Source organism: Rhinolophus ferrumequinum, chromosome 6 (genome assembly GCF_004115265.2).
Source record: "Rhinolophus ferrumequinum isolate MPI-CBG mRhiFer1 chromosome 6, mRhiFer1_v1.p, whole genome shotgun sequence".
Classification (NCBI taxonomy): Eukaryota; Metazoa; Chordata; class Mammalia; order Chiroptera; family Rhinolophidae; genus Rhinolophus; species Rhinolophus ferrumequinum.
In genome coordinates, this window is record NC_046289.1 from 50,758,310 (window position 1) to 50,779,281 (window position 20,972).

The window sequence follows — 20,972 nt, forward strand, 5'->3', positions numbered from 1 at the left end:
TTAAGAACCTAAAAAATAAATTTGAAAAATCTTGCCATCAGAACCTCAGGAAAAATAACTTTACTAAATTAGAAAAATATTCATCACAAAATTCAGACAATGTTATACAACCTAATGGGTACTAAAATGCTCACGTAAGTGAAGAGTCAACACCTGATTTAAATTGTTTTTATCTCAGCACAAGTTCTTTACTGTGGACGTGATCCCTGTATTTAAGAACCAGAGCACTAGTCTCACCTCAGCCTGTGTAGAAGCAGAAGCAGCCGCAGCTGCTGCTTGTTCCTGTTCTTGATAATATTGAGAAGCCCGTCGGTCCTCTTCTTCTTGGAGCTGCTTTGCTAGTTCCAAATCACTGATTCCTTCAGGTATTTGTTCCCAATTGATCTCTTGGCTCTGCTGTTCTTGTTGTAGAGATAACGCCATAAGATAGTCCTATGAAATTTAATTATAACCACCTTTAGCTATGAGACTTTACCAAAGAACTAATGAGTATAAATATAGAGGTTATGATCTAGAAAGCTATGAGACTGGCTTTTAAAAAACATACCAGAACTTAAATATAAAAACAAAAGTTATCTAAATGTTTCTATTTGGGAGTATAAACTCATTTCAGTGATGCTGCCATTGTTCTAAATATTTTTGGCATTCTTTGAAATTCTTTTTAGAAACAGTATATAAGGCATTTGAGAAAGCTTAAAAATAACTGTTTACAAAAGAGACATGTCAGTAGAAAATTAAGGCAAAATAGGAAACCGTAAGCAAGTTAAAATTACCATATTATTACAGAGATAACTATTGTTTATAATTAATATATATCCATCTAGTTTTTTCTACATTCACATACAAACTGAAACAAATCTCCCAACCCTTGAAACTATTGTAATCTGATTTTTTTCCATTCAGTGTCACAAGTCTTCCAGGTTTTTTTTTTAAATCGTAAGAATTTTCCAAGATTATTTATTAAATGTTCTTCTAAAACATTATTTTTAAAGCTAACATAGTTGTCCATCATACAGTTGTATTCAATTACTTAACCATCCCGTCCATCCTCCCACATACACAAGCAGATTATTTCCTATCAGAAAAAGATGCATCTTTGGTTAAATTATCTAATTTAACAAATTTAGATAATTTTAAATTTAATTAAGCATTAATGCTGAATGAATTGACTACTCTGTGCATCTCCCCCCACCCTTAAAATAAGAGAATTTTAAATAACTGAAGAGAATATGTTGCTTGTGAAAACCTTGTATTATCTAGTATGACTATCTTTGTGATATCAAAAATTTATCCTTCAAATTTTCTCAATTATTCAAACTCTGCTCTTTGCCAAGTTCCATGGTCTTAAATCCACTCCTTCCTTGCTGTTTCCACAGATACTATCAACTATTTTATACACACACACACACACACACATACACACACACACCGGGGGTGTCAAAAAAAATGTATACAAGTGGACACTTTAATCAACGTTGCTCAAGCAGTAGTTCGTCATCAGAAGTGTCTGGACGCTGATGGTAACCACTTTGAGCACCTCTTGTAATTGCAGAAGTCAAACGTGACTTGTATTCATCTTTTGTTATCGGTGTGTATTGAGTATTACAATTTTAATAGTTTTTTCCTTTCTTAAAATGTGTAGACATTTTTTTGGCACCATGTGTGTGTGATCTCAACACCTTACAACTAGACCTACTGTGGCAATCTATTGCTTTACCTTCATTCTCTCTGCTCCAATAGTTTGTACATACAGTGGTTAGAAAAATCTTGCACATTTCTCTTAAGTAATATTTAAAAAACAATACCCCTGTATAGCTTCTAAAGGAAAATGAGTATGTTTATTATTATGACTGTTTGTCAAAGGAAAGCTAAGAGTCCTATAAAATTTGTTTGAATCAAGTATTCTTCTGTACACTCAATACCTTGATCTTCAAATTGCCATTATATAACAATATATAATATTAGGGGTCAAACATCTGCCTCCCCTGCTAGACTGCAGACTCTTTGAGGACAAAATTGAGTAATTTATCTTTGTGTCCCCAGGACCTAGTTATAGTGCTAGGAACATAACTGCTCAATGAATACTGGCTAAATGAACCCAGTCTCTATGCACTTAAACTGTCATCAGCAAAACATTTGCCAACCATTTAATATACCCAGATTTCTGCCTCAGAGAAGAAGTCACATCACTGTTATACTTCTAGTAATAAACACATTTGTGGCAGCAAGCCTGCTTACCTATAGCAGGCAAAAATCTTATCTGTCTCAGTTCTAAATGGGAATTCTACTCACTAGAGCAGCTCCTGCTGTAAGTGTCTACTCTTTGTTACCCTGGATTCTAAAGCTTCGAATACCCAGTGCATGCTATCTTTAAAACTCCCTCTTTTCTACTTCTTCTGATTAGCCAAAATATATTTCAAATATGTGCTCATCTCTTCATCTCTACCACCCCAGGCCATCATCACCTCTTGCTTGGACTGCTAGTCTCTACTTATACCTGTGTCCTTCCTGTCCATTCTCTACCTAGCATCCTTTTAAAAAGTAGATTATGTCACTTCCATGTGATATACTGGGCATATCTTCCCTACAGTAATTGGAATAAAATTCAAACTCTTTACCATGAACTTCACAGTTCAGTATGATCTGGCCTTCTGAACCAAAGTGTGTAATTAATTTACATGTAGAATGATCACTTACCTATTTAGGAAGTGTCAGGAAAATTTCACAAGCAGATTAATGAATAAATCTTTAATTCAGAAGTTTTGGACTACTAAATTCATATTTAAAAGGAATGAGAATTTTAAACAATATGAAGAAGACAAAACAAATTTACCTGATCTATCTGATCTTGTTGTCCTCTGTATACAGTTTCAGGATCTGAAGGAGGCCTCAGATGAAATTCTGAGTCACAGAAATTTCCATCACCATCGACATTGTGTAGGCTTTCCCAAACAACTTTTTCTTCAGTAAGAAACCCCTGGTCTGTTACCAACAAATAGAGTAGACCCTTAACAAGAAATAACAAAAGAAAATGGACTGTTAAATTGATCAAAACTAGTTAGTATTTAAGAGAAATTTTATAATCTGGATTTTGAAAGCACATTAATTATTCCTACTTGTTAGGTCTATACAACATAATAAATAATAGATCAAATAGACATCTAATTTGCTTACTGAATTAAATCTACCTAGTTTTAAATGTAATTTATAAATGGTACACTACAGTATAATGAAAAATAGCTCGTGGCATGCTCAATTAAATAAATGACTTATAAATAACCTTTAGGTTTTATAGTCTCATTTCACAAAATAGCAAATTACAAGTTCCTAAAAAAATATATCAAGTAACAAGTAAGACACAGTTACAATAAAATGATATCACATTGCCTGTTTTTTTTTTTTTTTAATGAAGCCTGTGTGACTAATCCATATCAATTTTTCCTTTCTCTGCACTATTAGCTGCTCTTCCTTCATATACCAACGGTACTTTGTACCTATTTCTGTTGTAGCACTGAATAACACTATACCATGATTGAGTTTTCCTGCCTTATTCCCCAGACTATAGTTTTTAATCTCTGTTACTCTGGACCTTATTGTAGTGTGCATCATAAAGTTGGAGCCTAATATTTATTGAATCAAGCAATGAACTCATACTGTATTTACAGTCACTAACAGAATTTAGCACTGACATGTAATTTTTCATAGGCATTAGTTTAACTCCAATCATATATAAAGTGTCCCTAGTATACCATATAAAGTTTGTATGCCATTTTCTTCAGATGTGCCTAGGATATGACTTTCATTTACTTGTTCAGAGTTCCCACTGGTTAACATAGTGTTTACTCACAAAAGTCATACTTTTCATGTTCTCTATTATCATTCACAATTAATCTTAATAATTAAGAATAAAAAATTCCTTTAAAGAGTTTGATGGTGTGTGTAGATAAAATTCTGAAGTTTTAAAAATCTAATTGTTTTTGGACATTTATTATGTGTCTAGCACTGTGAGACATAGCTCTTCCTAAAGTACAAAGTCTTTCCTGCTGTCTACTTCCAGTTACATTAAAGAATTAGCTGTAAATACCGAATAATATGTACTGAAATTACTCTAGCAACATGAAAAGTATTCATAAAGAAAAACATTTTGATACAAAGTTGAAAGACATTGTTCTAAGCAAAAATTAACTCCACGTTCACGCTTCTTAAGAAATCAGGTATGTTTCAATTCATCAACTATTTGAATGCCTGCCATACGTGCAGCAGCAGGCTAAGTGCTGAAGGATTCTTACGGGAAGTAATGATCCCACCTTAGCCTGGAATTAGGCGCCCCCTTTATGTGATTCCCGCACTTACCACTATCATAACACTACACATTAAATTGTAGTTGTCTGCTTACTTATTCATCTCTCTTAATACATTTCAAACTCCCTGAGGACCAGAGCCATAGTCCTCATTATGTGACACATTTTTAATTTCCGGTTAGGGTCTACCTTGTCCTAGGATAATGTAAGAGAAAAACAAAGTTCTTTCCAGCCAATTTTCTACTGAATGGATATGACTCTTCTGTTTACACTTATCACAATACATTTCAACATACCACTATATTATACAATATCTAGGCTTCATAATTTATTTTATGTAGATCATAGATTGGCTGTGTGTTAGGGGAGTAACCATAAACTTAATGATTTTTCTCCAAATGCCTCTTTAGGATGGGTAATTTCTGGAAGGGTTTCTATTAAAGCTATTATCATCCATAGAATATGAATATAAGTTTTAACTAAAATGGTATCCCTTTCTTGATACAGCTGACCTGTCTTCTCATAGACCATCAGCCTCAATTTCTTCTTCTTTTAGATCTTGACATTTATCAAAAAGGTCTGTCAGTGGCCCACTGTCAGCAACACTGGTTATTACTCAACAGTTTCTTTATATAATTGCAGTGTAGAACAGCAAACTATGTATCAGTAAAGTAATGATTAGTTTAAGCCCGTTTTTCCTGAGAATCCACGGTTAAATCACCATTAAGAATATAGTTTGTTTTTATGCTCCATCACTTTTGCTACATTATCTAGTCAAAGCTTTCTTTTCTAAGCCTTGAATCTTAGAAGATTCACCAGTCTTCAAAAATATTAATTTTAGTATTTAGGTCTCTCTCACCACTCTCTAAAATATTAATTTCATAAAAAATAACTAATACATGTGTTAATTCTTAAATTATGTAAACACAGAAAAATGCATAACATATAAAATGATAAATTAGAAATTTTTATAATTTTTTTTAAAAATAGGCAAGTGGATACCAAAACTGATAATATCCTGATAAATTAGTAGTACACAGAGTTTGAATAACACATGTGATTATCATCACAATTTGTAAATTGATAAAAGAAAATGTGTCAAACGTAATTTAAAAAAATTAAGTAATTCCAGCCTTTAAAATATGGAGGAAAGCACTGCCTGAATATGATTGGTTTACTAGCTTGGATTCAAATTACTTTATGTCTTTGGACTTTAGTTTTCTTAAAAAGTGATTTAGGGGCCGTTATATCTGAGAATTTCTAAGATATTTTAGAAATTGAAAGAACTTGACTTTTTACTTAACAAACAGAAATCTCATCCACAAAGAAGTCTCCCCGGAGAGGCGGAGCTGTGGAGAGTGTGGACGTGAAAGTCAGATTGGCGCTGCTGACAAGGCATGGTCTTAGGCAAGAACCTTAGGGGCTGTAAGCCTTTTCTCTCAGTTCTAAAATAATAAAGGAGTAATAATATTCGCATCTCATCGGAGAGTTGTGAAAATTAAATGAGATCATGAATATAAAGTGAAAGTGCTTCCACCATGTAATACACATGGTACTTAATGAATATAAGACACTATATTCATGAATATCCCCTAGATCTCAGTTTCTGTATCTCCTTCTCCTGCCTCCCATTTAAGAGAAAAAGATAAATCTCTCTTCCTATACTGTGGAATCTATCACTTTCCTTACTCTGTTTCTACATTTCTCTACCCTGTGCCCCCATTTTAAAAAAAATTCTTTTTAAAGAAGTGACAATTTTTGATGTATCAACCACCTTTTTAAAATAACTAAATTAAGTGAATTGTTACTTAAGTGTAGCCTTCTGTGGAAAAAATATTCCCACTGTAGTCTTAGTCAAAGAGGAAAGAGAATGAACAACTTTAATATGGCTTTAGTACCGGGGTGTCCAAACTTTTTTCAACGGTTTTCACCAAGGGCCATATGCGGTAAAATACACAAACAGCCGGGCCACTCACTCGAGGTGAAGGACGTATTGCCTCACCTGGTTTATTTAAGTAAACTAAATATATTTTTGGAATTTGCTGTGGGCCAATTAACAATGGATCGCGGGCCGCAGCTGGCCCGTGGGCCACAGTTTGGACACCCCTGGTTTAGTACTTATCTAGAACTGTAGTTCCTTCTAATCTGCTTTTTACTTCTAATTATTACATGTAAAGTAAAAAACCAAACACACAAAGCCAACCTCAAAAACCTTGATTTTATACTCCAGAGATGTGTCAGTAATTTGAAACCAAAGGCAGAGGAAACTGTTATGATGGACATAAAGTTGTTAGGGGAAAGGATGATGAAGAGGAAGTCACATGGGGAAAGAGTTATGCAGATGTCATTATATAAACCAAAGATCTAGAAGCTAGGTGATCTAGACAGGGACCAAGGGATCAGTAGTTTATATTACTCAAAAGCAAGCAGGAAGTACTGGAGAAGTGGAGAAAGATCATAAAAGTAAAAGAATGTAACTAGATCTTGGATATACAGAGGGTGCCAAAAAAATGTGTACACATTTTAAGAAAGGAAAGTACTATTAAAATTGTAATACTCAACATATACCGATAACAAAAGATGAATACAAGTCATGTTTGACTTCTGCAATTACAATAGGTGCTAAAGTGGTTACCATCAGTGTCCGGACACTTCTGATTACGGCGAACTACTGCTTGAGCAACACTGACCCAAGTGTCCGCTTACGTACATTTTTTTGGCACCCCCGGTAGAATTATATACTCGTATACAAGAATCTGACAGTCATGATCATATGGATAATATGAAAAGCAAAACAGACTTTAAGGGGCCGGCCCAGTGGCACATATAAAAAGTCATCTCACTATCTAGAACCACATGATTGGCCCTGAAAGCACTGGCCCTGCTCTCTCTCACTAGAGTCTCCTCCTGCTTCAGATTCTAATCTAGTCATACTGATGAAAAGTACAGATCTTGATAGGATCACATACTCAGTGTGCATTTGCCAAGATGATCTGTGCAGTTTAATTGTACAAGATTAAGCGGAAGTCCGTGGAGCAAGATAATGTAAGTGGTAGCAGAAATTGGGGGTTATATGTATTTGCTGACAATGGATAGATGAAGGATGAATATAATCAAGGGTTCAAGGAGAGTGCTATTACAACTAATAATTAACACGAACTGGACTTGATTACTTTGCTAGTAATGGAAGAAACAGCAGAGGTACTTGTCCAGAGTTTAGGAATGGTAAACCACAAAACTAGGAATGATAAGACTTTCCAACAATAGGAAGTCAATTAGCATGTGTGGTCAGAGAAAATGTCATGAGAAGCTGTGCAATTAAAACCACAGATCAGGGCCGGCCCGGTGGCTCAGGCGGTTGGAGCTCCATGCTCTTAACTCCAAAGGCTGCCGGTTCGATTCCCACATGGGCCAGTGGGCTCTCAACCACAAGGTTGCCGGGTTAACTCCTTGAGTCCTGCAAGGGATGGTGGGCTGCGCCCCCTACAACTACCAACGGCAACTGGATCTGGAGCTGAGCTGCACCCTCCACAGCTAAGACTGAAAGGACAACAATTTGACTTAGAAAAAAGTTCTGGAAGTACACACTGTTCCCCAATAAAGACCTGTTCTCTTTCCCCAATAATAAATAAATAAATAAATAAAATAAAACCATAGATCATACCATACTACGTTAAATGTGAGGTTGATTGGTAGATATTGTACAGAAAAAAATAGTCAATTTGATTAACACATCCATTGTGACTGCGTGATGATAGAAGTCCTAATAAAAAGTCTATGGAGATGGAATCATCAAGTTAATAAACAGAGAATACTTTGTCCAGGTACAGATTTTAGAAATATCTACACTCTTCAATGCTCAATGCTTTGATGTATGGAGAGTACTAGAGAATCTGCCCTTGCCTCTATCGAAAGTCTATTGACGGGAGTTAGAACAGAGAGCTAGTACTGGAGAATGTTGTAACAGAAGTATACCTCCCCTTGGGACAAAAGTCCATGGCTCATACACCTCTAGAATTTCAAAAGACTTTAGATGACAAAAGATTTTTACACACAAGTTAAGAGTTTAGTAAATTCCTACGGAAATTGAAACAACAACTAATGAAGCTGGAGATGACCTTTCCTAAGTAATCCTTTTTGTCCTGGACTTCTTCCTTGTTGGTCTTGGTCCTGAGATGACAATGGCATATGATATGGGTGCCAAAAAGCATAAAGATCCTTCCTGCAAATTCTTATAAAATAAGCCCTGCTAATAAAATAATCAATTTGAAGGTATTTATGACTGATTGTTAATTTACTATAGACTGGCAATTCATTATTATTATTGTCGGCCCCTAGTTATAGACACCACTTATATGTGATAGAAAGTATTCTGTCCAGATATGAAATTCATTTGTCGTTGAGGGTACATGTGAATTCTGTGGGATGCACTGTGTGTGTACAATCGCTGCTCCAAGGAGCTCACAGGTAAAGAACATGGGAAATAACAGCGCTCATTAAGCAGGAATGCATGAAATGCCCAAAGTCTCGGGGTCCTGCAGAAGTGACCCGTGAGCAGGCAGGCTGAAGATCCAACGCATTAGGCTGCTGCGAAAGGAACGGTGGTTTCCAAGGGTAGAAATAACTGCAAAAACTGCACTTACTTCTGTACCAACCTAATAGTATGAAAAGGAATCATACCTTGTTCGAAAAAGCAGTTTTCTAGTTCTTCCTTACTTGTATCATTTTTAGATCACGTCCGATTCCCTGCATTCAAGTTTATAAAGAACTACAGAAACTCAGGAATTACTGCTAGAGAATAGTTCTAATGCTTAACAGCTTTCACAGAACACAGACAGAATCCTCCATCCTATTTCCTTATTAAGCAAATGGATACCGTATTGGAGGAACCCCTTCCTAAATTCTATTAAGTATTCCTTTAGGGCTTCTAGTTCTACAGCAACAGCCAAAGAACTATTGTAGATTTTGTTGTAAATCCAGTTAATCAGTCACTGGACCAATGAGGAGGGAAAGTGTCTGTGATTCTTGTAAAAAATGTACTCATTGGGTACTCTGCCGTAGTAAAGCAGTGTTTTATTTCAAGACCCTCAGGAATGAAAATACAGTTCAATGGGAATATAGGAAATAGGACAGAGAGGATTCTAATGAGGCATAAATAAAGAGCCCAAAGGCCTATAAGATCTCTGTAAAACACAAGATTTGCATCATTATTAAAATGGAGTTACTTTAACCAAATGTAATGCATGGTCCTTGCTTAGATCCTGGTTTGAAGAAACCAATCATAAAAACACACAGGACAAGTGGGAAATTTGAATATGGACTGGGTGTTAGACGATATTAAAAATTATAGTTCATTTTGTTAGATGCTATAATGGTACTGTGATTTGAAAAGAAAATTTTCTTGTTTAGAGATGCATATTAAAGTATAAGCAAAAATATAAAAATAGATGAAGACAGTATAATGTCAAAATTGTTAAAAGTAAATGAGTATAATAGGCACACATTAGTCTCGTTACTTTCCTGTAAGTTTCCAATTTTTCATAATAAAAAGTAAAAAATAATGTTACTGTTTTGGTTTGGTGGTCACTATAGTAAACAGTGGCATTTCTCCTAGTGACTGTAGCCGCCAGTATAATTGTTGCCATTTATCCTTTCTATATAAAGAGAATCACCTTAGTGAAGAATGGTATTTTGTTTTCTCTAGGCAATATTTATAAATTCGGACAATATCATGTTCATAATACCATCATGTCTCTAAATTCTTTTGCGCTTCTACTCTGTTGTACCACTTAACAAAGTCCCAAGTCTAGAATGACAAACTAGCCACCTTCTCCATGACTACACTCTGATGGCTACTCCTGCAGAAAAATTACACAAGTGGCATATTCATGTAATAATTACCATTCCCAACACTGCCTGGTGATTCTTCTTATTTTCTCTAGTTAGAGCTTTTTCCCACGTGCTGTAAAGTCTACTTCAAACTTTCTTTCTTCAAATCTGAAACCAAACCTTCCCACCCCTTACTCAGTCTCAGTAAATGATCTTGCCTTCCACATAATATAGAAAACAGAAGCATTCAAACAGTAACTTTCTCTATTTCTTGTCATCAAATCTATAAATTCACCTGTAGTTGTACTCATAGTCTATTTCTTCCCTCCTTTACAATGAAGAGATCTCTTTTTTTAATCAAGAACCAATCCCCGTCACCTGTGAAAATTTCTATCCTTTCTTACCTTTTTAGGAGCCTTCTAACATCAATTATCCCCTCTCCAGTCTTCAACCTTTCTCTGTTAAGTCCTTCAATAGTTAAACATGATCAAATCTCTCATGTTAAAAAACAAAAACAAACACCCTCCCTGGATTCTACACTCCACTACAGCTATGAGGCATGTCTATGTCCCCTCACCGACAAACTTTCAGAGTTGCTTATCATCTGTTTTTAGTTCCTGACATCCAATTATTTCTTAACCAATTCAAATTCGGTTTTTTTCTGCTGCTACCGTTCTCTAAAAGATACCAATGAAATCCATATTGCTAATGGATACTTTCCCTCCTCCCCCAGTGCTCTCTCATCAGCATTTAACAACTGAAATCTCCATTATTTTTGAAACACTCTCTCCCTGTTGACTTACATGATACCACATTCTTCAGATTTTACTTTTATTCTTTTCTTTCTCAGTCTTCTTTGCTAGTTCATACTCCTCTAGTTGATCCTTAGATGTTGGCACTTCTCAAATCTCTGTCCTGGGCCTTCTCTTTTCTTCTCATTCCATATTTTTCTTGTAAATTACATCCTCTCCCCAAATTACTATTTGTACACAAAAATTATTCTAGTCTTTAACAATTTTCCCAACATTTCCACTTGCAGCAAGCCTCAGAAGTAGCTATAACAGTTCCAAGGCTGATTTCATATGTTTCTTCTCCTCTTCCAGTATTCTCTGTCTCAATCAAGAGCACCAGTGTTCATCCAGTTGTTCATGCTCAGAACCCAGAAATCATTCTTTCCTATTGTTCATACCCTAATCACCAATCTGGTTGATTACATCTCTGAAATGGCTATGGAATCTGTCTAGTCTACATTTCTTTACCCTCCTAGTCCAAGTCAGTATAACTTCTTACTTGGCCTCCAGCAATAGTCTAACTAAATCCCCATCCACTCTTGCCTTCAAGTCCAAAGCACTTTAATGTTGTGCAAGAGGCAAGAGGACAATGTACCAATAGTGATACACTGTTTAGCTATAGAATAAGGTTTACTGAGAAAAGCTTAGAAGCAGAGAAACAGCAGAATGCACACATTCTCTGAGCCATCACTATCTCCTAGAAAGGCACAGTTAGTCCAGAAACAGACACATGATAGAAAGTGCTCCAGGAGAGGCACCCCCTCCCCAACTACACAAAAAGATGGGGAATGCCTAGCTGACTAGCAAAGGACTTCGTGGTCAGGGATATGCCTTTGATAGAAAAGGGAACATGCAGAGCTCAGTTTTGGGAGGTGGTAGAACCACCACCAATGATAGCCAGACACCTTATTTTCCCAGTGAACTATCTTGTTCCTGCTGAGCCCAAAAGAGAGAACAAAAAGAACCACTAGGCCATAGGAGATCAAGGTCTGTTTCTCCTCTTAATTCAAGACTCTACAAGATCTGGTACCTGCCTATCTCTTTAGCCTTATTTCATGCCTCTTATTTTCTATGCTTCGGCCACATAGGTCTTCTTTCAGCCACACTTTTAACTTTTTAAGGAGTTAAGTTCTCTCCCTCCTCAGGGCCTTTGCACACATGTTCTATCTACTTAGTTAACCCTTTTTTTGCTAACTGATTAAGAAGATTCATTTTTCAGGTCTCAGTTTAAATGTTACTTCTAAAGGAAGTCTTTCCTGACATCCCCAACTATGTAATAAGTCCTGATGAAAGCTCTCACAGTATGTTGTATGTACCAGTTACAGAGTGTATTTCAATAGAAGTAACTAATTGTGTAATTATTTAACATTTGTCCCTTGCCAAAATAAGAAGTCCTTAAACGGCAGGAACCATAGCTGCCTTTCTCAGGCTGTGTGGTCCTAGTACTTAGCTGAGCACCCAGAATTGGGCTCAATAGATATTTGACATAATCATGCTCAATAGTTATTTGTTAAATGAATGAATAAAGTGTGGGCTTGAAGAGATCAGGTAAAGCAAGATGACAGCCATATTTACTATATAGCAATAATTCTGATCCTGAGGTTCTTTGGCCTTAGATTTCTGAGGCATATGGATGACTCGGGGCCCATATCTAGTACACATCTAGCTCAAATGTGGGAGCAATAAGATGAACCCTTGCCATAGCTAATATAGGAATAGGAGAGCTAAGGTATTCTTATGAAAGCAAACACATTATTATTTACACTCCTTTGTGCAATTCATTGATTAGTGTTACAGGAAACATGAAGACCTGATTCCTGACTTCAATAAGCTTACTTTCATTTAGAAAAGTAAGACACATTTATAAAGAAAACTAGTAACTAGGTATTCATCAATAAGGGTAAGCATGCTATGGCCCATAACAGCTAGAGAAGGATGGTAGAGTAGCGGTCCTCAGCCTTAGCCTTACCTTCACGTTCAAATCATCCGGGAGCGTCTAAAACATACTGACGCTCAGGTCCTATCTCCAGGGACTCTGATTTGAGTGGGTGGTAGGCTCTGTGCATTGGGGTTATTTAAAAAGTTCCCTAGGTAGTTCTAGCATGCAAGCTGGGTCAAGAACCTTTGGTTTAAGGAGAGAAGAAGTAGCTTTACTGAAGAGCTGATCTTTGAAATGCTTCTTAAAAGGTGAAATTTGGATAGGCAAAAAAGGAGTGATCTTTTCAAACAGGGAGTAAGCAGTAGTAAATGGCAGTAAAGGTACAGAAATGGAAAAGCATAAAGTGTGTACGGGAAAGGAGGATTATCAATGAGTAGACAGACCATTACGGCTGAAGCAAAGTGTTGGCAGAGGGGGAGAGTAGAAAATACCTTGCCTTGTTATCCTCTATGCACTGAGTGCTAATGAACATTTTTGCTATATTATTGACATGATCAGAGTAGTATTCTGCCACAGAAGTTTAGGTATAAATTCATATACTCCTGAATTAGGTGGCAGCTATAAAAATGAAGGGAAGGATAAAGAGATAACAAAAGGGATGAATCAGTAAGATTGTTTGGCAGAGCCATAAATGGCATGATAAGAAGAATTTAAAGTCATACTGATTAATAATAGCAAACACCATCATAAAGACAAATCTTGATTCTTTCTTCTAAACTCCTTTAGCCCTCAAATATAAACATCTACCATTAGCAGTCATCCTAGGTCTATCTGTAGGGTTTGTCTTCTTTTTGCTTAAAAAGGAAATAAATACGTTTTAATGCAGTAAGTAATCTGAAAAAGTAGTTGAGACTTAAATAAAAACAAAAAACTGATTTGAAAAAACACTCTATACTAACGAAGTACTTAATAATTACCTTCATCATTTGATGGTTAAGGAATATTATACTAAATTTATTTATTTTTGATTTTGAAGCAAATCATAAGACATCTCTAAATCAAGCTCCTTTAATTTCAAATAACAATTAAATAGCTATTTCGATATCATACCTTGTATTTGGTCATGGTGCTAAAATGATTATTCCGAAAAAACACACAAAGTTCTCCTTCCTGAACCGTTGAAGTTAGTTCACATAATCCATGGTACGTCAGTTGAGTGGCTGTGTTATTTAGAAACTGCTCAGCTACAAAGCCTATGGAACCAATGCATAATATTAGATGGAAGAATAATTTCAAAATTAAAAAGAGTTTCTACTTACATTGCATGAAGAAAGGCTAGTCAAAATAAGACTTTTCCTACTATAACATGATGGCCCCAAATTGCAGACTCTACTTTTTTTATTCTGGAAGATGTGTCTACAGACATTCCCATCCTAAAGAAACACTTATATGAAATTTTTTTTATCAATTAATGTATTTACTTATACTTCACCTACTTCCAAAAAGGATTTCCAGCAGCTTACAACAAAACACACAGACACAATACAACTAAAACCCATTAAAAGAAATAAGAAGGCAAGAGTTAGCAATTTAAAAAGTGCATAGGAGCGAAAGATGTATGTCAACAGCTACTTCCCCAATAAATAGGTGTTTAGAAATTAAAAGCAGCCTTAACAAATTGAGTTGCTCACGATTTTAACAAAGCTCTCAGATAATCCTCAATTCACAAACTGCTCAATTCTTGCCTTAAAACTAAAAGTACACATAAAATGAACAGAAAACAGTGCGATAATTGATGTCATTTTTATCCTAATCTCCTCCAACATATGCCACTTTAGATATATTATTGCATTACATAGATATATCAAGTTCAGAAATGGAAATGATCTCTTTTGTTTTCAAAACATAATAAAATATAAAGAAGATTTCTGGGGTTTAAAAGATATATGTACAGTTGATCCTCCTTATTGGTGCAGGTTCATATTTGCAAATTTGCCTACTACCTAATATTTATTACTCCAAAATCAATACTTGCTGTGCTTTCAGGGTCATTCCTGGATGTGTGCAAAATGGCAAAAAAATTTGAGTCACCCAACTTACACATTCCCCACTGAGGTCAAACAAGGCAATGTTGCCTTCTCTTTCAGCTCTCATACTATAAACAAGTGTCCTTTTCACAGAGCTTGTTTAGTGCCACATTCTTCACATTTTTGTGCTTTGTTGGGGGATTGATTTTTACTGTGTAAAATGGCCCCCAAGCATATTGCTGAAGTGCTGCTTAGTGTTCCTAATGCACAAAGGCTGTGATGTGTCTTATGGAGAAAGCACATATTTTTGCAGCTTTGCTCTAGTGAGGTATAGTGCTGTTGGCCGTAAGTTTAATGTTACTGAATCAACAATATATAGTAAATAAGGTGTCTCTAAACAGAGATGCACATAAAACAAGGTTATGTATTTACGAGTTGACGCAAATTTTTTGACCAGAGGCTCACAGGAACCTAATCCTGTGTTTCCCCTAGGAGCAGTGGTTTAGTATTCACTTAGTTCAGTGTTCACGGCAACTTTATAGAACATAACTACTGGGAATAATGAAAATCGACTGTATAATATTTTAAGTGCCTGTATTTCTCTTCTTCTCTTCCTCCTTTTGTTCTCTTCCTATAATAAGGAAGAAATGTCTCAAAAGGGGGGAAGAGAGTGTTCTAAAATATTTAAGTGAACAGACGTGCAAATATAGGGAGTAAAGATGAACCTGTGTTTAAGAAATTGACATGTCAACAAGAAATTGAAAACAAACTTGGTAGGGCTAGAGGCAGCTGGAGAATATAGGTTTATTCTACTCCCTCTCTGTCCCTCAACCTTAATGTCAAGCTGCAAAGTGGTTGTAAAAAGTTACCAATATACGAGGTCTGACAATTAAGTTCATGAACTAATCTCAGAAAAAGTGCTACACACCTCACTGCTGAATATCATTACAGTCACCTTCAAAGTACTTCCCCTGGGAAGCTTGCACTGACACCAACGCCTAGTCCATCCTTCAAAGCAATTTTGGAACTCTTTTCCTAGAATGGCCATCAGAGCTGTGGTCGTATTGCCCTTGATGTCCTGAATGTCATCAAAATGTCTTCCTTTCAATATTTCCTTTATCTTCGAGTAAAGAAACAAGTCATTGGGGGCCAGATCAGGTGAGTAGGGAGGGTGTTCCAATACAGTTATTTGTTTACTGGCTAAAAACTCCCTCACAGACAATGCCGTGTGAGCTGGTGCAGTGTCATGATGCAAGAGACATGAATTGTTGGTGAAAAGTTCAGGTCATCTAACTTTTTCATGCAGCCTTTTCAGCACTTCCAAATAGTAAACTTGGTTAACTGTTTGCACAGTTAGCACAAATTTATAACGAATAATCCTTCTGATATCAAAAAAGGTTATGCAACATCGTTGCAACAAAGTTCGCGAACTTAATTGTTAGACATCCTATTGCACTATTCCAAAGAATTGGTTAAGATAGGAGGGGAAATGCAAAGTTATATAGAAGGCCACAGCCAAAGGAAATTTATAGCACATTTGCAACTCCTTGGGATTATATATTTAGAAATAAGAGTTTCCCCCCGCTACTATTATCATTACTTTGCTAAGTACTACGTTACTGAGTAGAACGTATGGGTTATATACTAAAGTACTTTATTATTATATAGCATTTAAAAATTAAGTATAATGCCTGTGCTGAGATGTACCACTGCTGTCTGTAATGTCAGTGTTACTAAATACTTCCTTCAGAAAGATGTTTCTACATGCTCCTCACAGACCTCATTCACACAACATCCTCTCTACAAATCCCTTTCAAGAACATACAATAAGTGGGGATATAGCACATTACTTGTATGTGCTATTAAGAAATTCAACATTAGAAATTAAGAAATTCAACATTAGAAAGAAATTCAACAATTAGAAAGGTCTTTCTATAGAACAGACAGAGACTCAAAGAGAAGAAGTGATTTGCTCAAGGACAAAACTACACATGGAAAAGTGAAGACTGGAATCCAGAAGAATGATTGGTATTAAGTTAAAAAATTTAGTACTTATTATTACAAATGCAAACTGAATTTCTCCTCAAACCATAAAGTATAGTAATTTAGACATATAGAGAACAATGTTTCCTAATTCTTCTTCCAACTCTTAAACACTAACACTCCTGTGATTTTAGTGGAATATTCAAAAGCCTATTCTAGTTTCAACTTTTCATAACTAATTAAACAAACTTTGGTAAATAATTCTAAGTGTTACATAGCAGTGTATTTATTTCCATTGCTGCTTCAAATGACAAATAGTTTATTTGCAACATTTAGATTAATTTTCTATTTTGTAAAAGATAGTCGTATTAATTATACTAAAGTAAGGTAAAAATTAATTTAATGGTAATAATAAAATATTACTGAAAATAAATTTAAATTAAAAATTATTTTGCTGACATTAATGTGTTTGAAAATATTTATTAGTTTCAGAAATTCAATGCTAAATTAGTTTACCAAATTATTTTCCACTATTATTAAAGAGTTATTAGAGACAAAGTACTGAGTGCCTTAAAAGATGTAAAGTAAGAAAGAGGGGCACTAAATTAGGCAAAAGGTAACAAAAAGAGGAAACAGGATAAAAGGAAATTTCGCTTATTTTAAAATGTTGGCTAAATGTAGCCCTGCCTGAGATGTCTGCTCACATTTAAACTCAATCAAAATTTAACTGTGTCACTGTGATAGCTTTAAACAAATGGTCTGATTTTCTTTTTAAATTCATTTATGTAAAGTTTCAAAAATCGAACATATTATATGAATGTTTTCACTCAAGAATAGGGGGCAAAAACAATGTTTTTTAATATGTCCAATGGCCTGATTTTCTTTGAAAATGCAGGGGTTGATATGATTTGATTCCAGGGATGCAGTACAGAGCCCAGAACATCTTATTGTGATAGAAAACAAGGAAGTGCTCAAGAAATGATGAAGATGTCAAAAGAACATGGGATCCAACTTGAGACCATCCCATTGGTCATATATGGGAAAATTCGAAGCATCAGAAAGAATAAAGATAATAGTGGATCGTAACACACAGAATAAGAAACAATCCATGAGTCTACATTGATAAAAAAAATTTTTTTTAATAGGGGAGGAGAAGGGAAAGCTATTTTTTACAGAAGAATGCCAACTAGTAAATGTAGAAGCAGTAACAGAAATATAACCACCATAGTAATAATTGATTCAGGCAAGAATCAATGAATGCCAACTCTATTGGGTAAAAGACTATTAGGAACAGGGTATTCACACAGTTTCAAAGCATACCAGCAGAGATTACTTATTAATTACAAAGAGCAAAGGGCATCTTTACAACAAAAAAGTCTTGCAGATACCACCTTAATCATCTATGAACATCATCAATAACAGAATAATCAGACATCATGTGCCACCTCATTTGACGCAATGTCACCTATGTAGTATTCCCACCAAAAATATATAACCTAAATCCGCTCATAGAGAAACAATCACATGAACCCAAATTGAGGACTATTCTACAAAACAACTGGCCTAGACTATTAAGAAAAGTCAACAACACAAAAGATCAAAAAGAAAAAAAAGAAGACAGACAAAAGTTTAGCAATCTGTTTTAGATTTTAACAGACTAAATTGATATGCTAATTAGATGATTCTTGATTGGAACCTACAATGAAAAACTTAAAAGCTATAAAGGGCATTATTGGGACAATTGGGGAATTTTGAATATGAACAGTATATTACATAATAGTATTGTATTAATGATAAATTTCCTGAGTTAATTGTGTGGCAATTATACAGGATAATTCTTTGTTCTTAGGAGACAAATGTTGAAGTATTAATGGGTAAAGTGCTATGATATTTGCAACTAATTCTCACAAGATTTTAGGCAAAAACATGTGAGGGGGGAGAGAGAGGGAAAAAGAGAATAGAAAGCAAAAATTCAGTATGTTAATAATTGGTAAATTTAGGTGAAGCATATATATATGTGTGTATATATACATATATATACACATATATATATACGTATATATATATATTTATTTATACGTATATATATATTCATTGTGCTATTCCAACTTTTTTATGGGTTTGAGATTTTTTCAAAATAAAAGAAAAAGGAAATCAATATTATTCAATAAAAATAATATGAATTCAAACTATAATTTTCCGTGTTTATAGCACATAATAAAGGCTCAATAAATATTTGAATAAACGATTATTCTGGAATTATTTCTTTAAGCATGTTTTTCACCTAGAAACAATTGTTAAAAGAAGAAATTACTCCTGAGAGAGCATCTGGAATTAAATGACCAGCTCTGATGAAGTCTGGCAGCTGGTACCGTGCTATTGTTTTCGTTGTTGATTTTTGCTGCTATGCCACAAACCATCATTATAACTAGATTCAAGGAAGTATTAACACCCAGAAGAGATAGCCAATAATCTGCATTCTATGTAAATGTAGTATTTTTTGTATTTTTACTTATAAGGTGTTGTCATCAAAAGAAAATGAATGTCATCCGAAAGAAGTTGAAAGAATTCTATTTGACTGTCAGCTAAATAACATTTTTATAAAAAAGATAGTAAAAGTATTTCTAATATTATGCACCTTATAAAAATGAAATATTTGAATTTAAAAAATATAGTTATCATGTAAGACCAAAGCTTAATTCTTTTTAATAAAGAAGGATTAGAAATAAATCACCTTTTGCCTATTTTATTGAATAAGAAGGAAAGTTACAGTTGTAGGTTATATAGAAAAGAAAGCAGACTACTTCAGTTAAACACTATACCCAAGAAAATATGATGAAGAAAATGATGGAAGGAAGCTAATTGCTACATTATAAGTAAAAATGTCCCTTGTGGCCTTTTCTTTCCTGTATTTCTTAGTGCCTTATACAAGTAACTATTGGTCAAAAAATTATTTCAAACAGACTACATATTTGTAGTTTCTTATAAACAAAAAAGTAGTTTAGCTTTTTAATTGTAGTGAATCCCATATATAATTATTCATTGATATGGAAATCTAATATACAGAATTTCACCATTATAAAATTTATGTATCAAGGAGTTAATCAATTCTGATATATATTACCTGAAAATTCTATACCACTAAAGAGGATAATTCCTTCCTTCCTTTTACTGAGATATTCTTCTCAAGTTATCGATACTATATAAATTAGCTATTAAATTTCTTATTCTGGGGAATCAATGTCAGAGAAATAATAATAGTTGTAACAAATAGTTGTAACCAAAAGGGACGAGGTTTTTGTTGTTGTTATTCATTTGTTAATTAGTATATTACCTAAGTCCTACACCTTGTTATATTGCAGCCTGGCTTGGGAAAAATGCTGTTAACGGTGTTTCCTGTAGCCTCTTTCCCTGTAAGTCTGTTCACCCAAATATCACTTCGTGGCTATCATTCCATCTGTTAACACTTTCTGAATCCTATCGTTCCCTTAATTGCTATTGAATAGCATATTAGAAGTTACTGAGAAAGTAGGACTCCACAGAGGGAAATTTTCTTTATAGCCTGCTGTTTTGGGATATATTTATAGTAATGAGAGCTTGGATAAGTTCTAGTGAGTGGAATTTTGTTAACTGAGAGAAAATATTTTTAACAGCTTTTATTGTTCCTCTCCCCCCTAAAATTTAAACTTTGCTGCCTTAGGTTGTAGTGAAAGAGCTGTCATACAAATCAATGATCAATATCCCTGTACATTTATATGTTTATTGCAAGTAGACTAGGATAAGCCTCAAGTAAAATACTGTGTATTTTCTTGGTACTTGCCTCTTGCATAAATATGTTAAACTTATGGAGAATTGAGTAATATAATTAGTTGGGTTCTGGTTAATCAATATAGTATGGTATTCATGTGTACATCTTCTTTTATATATTCTCATATACTCTTCTAGTCATTTCGTTTTGAGTTTTAAAAATGTGCTCATTGTAATCAACTTTTTTTACCCCTCATGTAAAAAATTTGTGTCTTAGAATGATGTAGTTCACCCCCTGCTTCTCATGATTTCTCTTTATTTTGTTTACCCTTCAAACAGAGGAGAATAGCAGTTTCAGTATTTGAGCATATTTATGAAAAAGTGAAGGGGGTGGTGGGGAAGGTACTATGTAGAA

At 34.7% G+C, this 20,972-nt stretch overlaps 1 protein-coding gene across 1 annotated transcript in view; it reads right to left on the minus strand.

The window, feature by feature from the left end:
* The window catches only part of MINDY2 (MINDY lysine 48 deubiquitinase 2), a 59,333-nt gene that overhangs the window by 7,337 nt on the left and 31,024 nt on the right, over positions 1–20,972 (minus strand). The window contains exons 6-8 of the mRNA XM_033108126.1: positions 13,911–14,053; positions 2,834–3,007; positions 238–432 (exon numbers count right to left, since the gene is read on the minus strand). Coding sequence (XP_032964017.1) covers positions 238–432; positions 2,834–3,007; positions 13,911–14,053 — 512 coding nt within the window. The remainder of the gene's footprint in view (positions 1–237; positions 433–2,833; positions 3,008–13,910; positions 14,054–20,972) is intronic.